General features: G+C 49.5%; 1 protein-coding gene across 1 annotated transcript; it reads left to right on the forward strand.

The window, feature by feature from the left end:
* The first annotated feature begins 3,839 nt into the window (after window positions 1–3,839).
* Window positions 3,840–4,301, forward strand: LOC119282210. Its single transcript, XM_037562521.1, is given in 3 exon segments — window positions 3,840–3,926; window positions 3,928–3,981; window positions 4,082–4,301. Coding segments are annotated over 3 exon segments (204 nt in total). The 3' UTR covers window positions 4,145–4,301.
* The last annotated feature ends 795 nt before the right edge of the window (window positions 4,302–5,096 follow it).

Below are 5,096 nucleotides of genomic sequence, written 5' to 3' on the forward strand. Positions count from 1 at the left end.
GCGTGCAACCGCCTGCGTGCATGCGCGCCTCGGGCGCCGTGATTGGCGGACGGGTGCGGGCTGGCGTGGGGTCGGGGGACGTGAGGGGGGGCGACGGGTGCGGCGCGGCGCGGAAGACGACGCGTTAACTGCGGGGACTGCCGCCGTGATCGCGGGCGGGCACGTCTGCATGCCTGCCATGTCACCCGGCGCGTGCGGCCGACCGGTTTAATTTTTTTTCCTCCCGGACGAGCGGGCTGTATTCATATACGTATTGCTTCGCCTGTTTTTTTTTTGCGGGCGGTCGGGCCGACAGGAGAAGCTTTTATAAAATATGCCCATACTGCCCTCTGTATAAAGGGGTATTGAGCAATCTCGGTAGTCCTTGTGTTTTCAGGAGGTCTACCGAAGCGGAAGTGAATGAATTAACCAAATAAGCTGACCACACAGCAAGCAAACAAGTAGAAGAACAATCCAAGTAAATAAATAAGCTGACCACACAGCAAGCAAACAAGTAAAAGAACAATGCAAAGAGCACGGCAAGTACAGAAGATTAAAAAAAACCACCAGCCCGGCGGGAACGGAGCCGTCGGCGAGCTGCAGAGCGGAGAAGCCGCCCTGAATCGACTCCAGCCAGCTGAGCACGCACAACAGCGGCTACCGGCCCGGATGAAGAATCCGCAAAAGAAACAGACACGCCCGCACGGCGCACACGGGCAAGAACGGCCGCTCGAACCCCAGGAGGACGACCCCGGCGACGCGGTCCAGACCGAGCAGAAAGAGGAGCAACCATCGCCGGGCGAACGAATTCTAAGGAGAGAGAGCAGACGGGAGCAACGGGAATGGAAGAGCAACGCAAGGCACAGCCAGTATTTATAGGAACAGGAGACAGGCGGAAGAGAAATCAAAGACAGCCACCGGACATACTGCGGAAGCGCCCAGAAATTTGTACCAAAGCGGCAACCGATAGAGGAAGGAATCCAGAAGATGCAGGCGGCAGCCGAGTCAAAGAATGAAAGACGTGGCCAATTCAATCTCCCCAAAGCAAGGCATGCAGCCAATGAGAAACTGAGAACACGCAGCATGCAACCAATGGGAACCTTGGCCTTCAATTTTTTATATTTTCCGGCAGAAATCGCTGGACGCACGCATCCATGTACCCGGCTAAATCCCCCAATGAATCAGGTGGCGGTCACCCATTGGTCCCTTTTTTACTGATAAAATCAAAAAAACGTGGTAAACTAAAGCTGGCCAGGTTTAGTATATGGCGACTACTTTGCGCGGCGCGCCGTCCCAACTTTGGGCCGGCCCGCTGCCTACCATTCGATGCGAGATCGCATAGCCGTTAGATCTGGCGCTTTCTTCTCTTCCCTCGGTCAACCCTGCCAATCCCCTACAACCAATCCTCCACACAGAGCCGCCTAATCCCCAGACGTGTGCCGGATTTGTGTGGGCTGCAGGAGAGGGCGCAACCCATCTTGTCTGCCCCTGCCATCCATCTGGTCGTCGCCGGCTTGTTGTCGTGGATGCAGCAAATCGGGGCAAAGCCACGGTTCTAGCAAAAAGAGCCCCAAGTCGCATATGCAGCAAAAGACGCAGCCATGGCTCCAGCTCGCGCAGCTTACCGCGACCATGACCTCAAACGCCATGGTGATCATCACAGCTCAGCGTGGTTGCCATCCCAGCTCGCCGCGCGTCGTAGCTTTTTCGTTTGCCGGTTGTAGCAATTTTGTATGGGGGTTGCATCTTCCTAGATCATGGGCTGTAGCCGCCGCCGTCCACAAACCCCGATTTTAGCAAAAATGTCTGCCGGTGGTAGGTTTTTTCATTGCTGATAGTAGCTTTTTCAGAGGCGGGTTGCAGCTTCCTGTTCAACGGTTGCAGCCGTCTGTCATCGTCGATTGTAGCAAAAGTGTCCGCCAGACGTAGCTTTTTCCATTGCCTGTAGTAGCTTTCTCACAGACGAGTTGCAGCTTCATGTTCGACGGTTGCAGCCGTTTGCCGTCGTGGGTTGTAGCAAATCAGTCCGCAGGTTGTAGCTTTTTTGGTTGCCGGTAGTAGCATATTTTTCGGGTGGTTGCAGCTCCCGGCGTAGGAGGTTGTAGCTCTCATGCCCCCTCCCCATGCCAGCTCCATGACATGCCGGTTCGAGCAATTGATGTTGCTTGTTCCAGCAAAACACCTTGCTGGTCGTACCAGAAATGATGCAGCTAGGTCCTGCAGCTCGTTGTAGTCAACGTTGGAGCATCCCCGTGTGGTTTCCGCCCTTGCAACACCCCGGTGATTGCTGGGGCAGTTTCAGTGGGTGGAGGTTTGCGGCAATGAGTGGTTGTGGCCTTAGCACGCAGGAGGTGGAAGGGAGCAACAGGGGAGAAGGGGAAAAGAGGGAGAGGAGAACGAAGGGAGAGAGGCAGGCAGGAAAGAGAAAGGAAGGGCGAGAGGAAGAAGATAACGAGAGGGGAAAAAAAGAATGATTGGTGGCTGGCCCAGGCAAACGTGCGTTGAGAAGGTTCTGGACGACTGGTCAAACATGTACGAGTACTAACGCGGGACGCTGGATCGCACGGCGCGCGCGTCGGGCGCAACGTTCGGCCGGCGCACCGATCGCAAACGTTTCCCTTAGTATATTTATAGATTAGAGATTGGTGGTGTCGGTGATGATTTTTCTTTTGTCATGAAGCAATGGAAGATTAGCGCGTGCATGCTCTCCACCAAGTTCTTGGTCTTATTACCACTTTTTTTTTCTAGAATTGTACCCCATCAATTCAAAAATCAATAGAGTTTTTTTTTTTGAAAAAAACGCAATAGAGTTTGGGATACAAATGTCGGATGGCTCAATATAGCCAAATCCGACGTCCACACTCATCATGTGAACGACTACGAGCTAGCTTATGCGTGTAGGCAGCTCATTCTAGGCTTCTAGCGATAGTGGTTGTTCGGTGGTCCAAGAAACTTGATTATTTTTTATTGTGTTTGAGATGTTTTGTGTTTCGGGCTTTGATTTCCTTTATGATCTGTGCATAAGTTCCAGCAATTCCTTCACGCAAAGATTTGATCACACGTGAACATTCGCTTGCAGTACAAACTCTTCACATCATCAGAATTCCTTCAAACGTTACCGTACAAGCAAGTGCATCCGGTATCTCAGGGTCCAGAATTCCTTCAAACGTTACCGCTGAAGCCCTTGCGAATGTGCCATAACCATTCCTTGCTACCACGGCCAAAACCCACTTTTTTTTATCGGACCATGTCGGAGGAATACATGTGAAAGATCAATAGAATTAGAAAATGGAAGAAATCCCATACAAAGTCAGTTTACAATAAAGGATAGATTTTTTTAGTTTACAAATCCCATACAAAGTCAGTACTTCCTCCTTGTCCATTTTTTAGTTTTCTTTTTTGAGACAGCGCTCCTTTCAATAAAGGATAGATTTTTCTCTTTGAGAAATATTATAAAACAATTTAAAATATTCTGAAACATTTCAGTGACAAACATTGATAAAAGTTTTCAAAGCATGCAAAATTTTATCATGAAATTACGTTTGTAGAAGCCGTGGCTAAAACAACAACCGAAATGTCATTTCCAACAACATTTTAACTTTATTTTGTCATGGTTATTTCACGATGAAATTTTACAAGCGTTTAAAACTTTTGTTATTTTTGTCACTAAAAAATTTCAGATTTTTTTAATTTGTTTTCAATTTTTTTTAGTTTTACTGTTCGTCTCAGCTCATTTGAGCTCGGAACTAAAGAGTACTTTCGCTCAAGCGTGGGCTTCACAGGGTCCAGAAGCCAGAAGAAAGAGGAACGGTCCAGTCCTCAACTCCTCATCAAGATCGGGGAGGAGAGAGAGAGCAAAGATGAACGGCGGCCGCAAGAAGTTCGGCAGTGGGCGGCTGCCGACGGGGACTCCGTCGCTGGCCTGATCATCGGTGGTCGTGGTCGTCTCCCTCCCTCCTCGCTGGGGCCTCCGTCGTCCACAACGTCTACAAGCCCGACATGGTACACTAGTCTCTGCCACCCACCCATACGTTGCCCCATGCCCACAATCTGTTCGACGCAATGCACGCTCACCATTTTTTTTCTTCTGATTCCCCTGCAGACTATTCCGCCGGTGGAGAGCGCCGACGGAGGAGGCGGCGGCCATGACAGCAAGCAGAGCTGAGCTGGTTTCGGGGAAAGCGGAGATGGATTATGTTCCTTTGCAACAAATGTTCGGCATTGCATTGCCATTTGCGTGCCTCCAGTTTGTGAGCGTATCTCGTTATGCTTACCAGAGGAGCACAGCACTCTGCTGCTCGTTACCCACTGTAATGAAACCAACATTGTATGATTTACGCATCTTATTCAAAAGGATTTACTTTCTGCAGGGGATATATGTTCTTGTTTACATTTTGCAGGAGATATATGTTCTTGTTTACTTTTTGCAGGAGATATTATTTTCTTATTTAACATTCCAAACCTCCAGGGCTCTTTCACATCTGACATTCTCATCGATGTCATATGCTGCAGTTTGGTTTATCCTTAAATCTCCAGGAGCCTGTACCTCTAAACGGTCAGATAGTGAAGGGACCAAGGCTACTGGAGTTGTGTCAGATTCATACCTTTGAGAGCCAATGTAGGCTGTTGGATGAGCAGAAAAAAATCCGCGGAGCCACTAGCGAAGAGCCTCTCGTAGAATGACCCTGGCACAACACTAGTTACAATAACATGCTCGTCGATTTGCCAGAGTGCAACCAGGCTCTTCAGCCCCGTGTTGAAGACATTGAATGGTAGATTATTAAGAAGTGGACTGACTTCCGGAGGTGGCCGTTGCAACTGAAGAAAGTGACTGCGGGTGACCTCGAGCGCAACCCACACCAGTGGTACCGCATTTGAGCCAGAGGGCCAGCCCAAGTCCGTGATTGCCATCTTTCCAGGCAACAAGGTACATGTGTTTGTGCATACTCCCTCCGTTCCATAATTTTTGTCACGGTGCTTGTCGTGGAATTCAGAGACCTTGAACCCGAGAGAGCAAGATGTGATGGAAGTAGGGATGACTTTTCTCGCTAATAGGGTCGACACTCTTACCGATCTGAGGGACAACTCACAGATAGACTGAATAAAAGAAGAGAAAT

The sequence above is a fragment of the Triticum dicoccoides genome, chromosome 3B, assembly GCF_002162155.2.
Source record: "Triticum dicoccoides isolate Atlit2015 ecotype Zavitan chromosome 3B, WEW_v2.0, whole genome shotgun sequence".
In the NCBI taxonomy this organism is placed as follows: Eukaryota; Viridiplantae; Streptophyta; class Magnoliopsida; order Poales; family Poaceae; genus Triticum; species Triticum dicoccoides.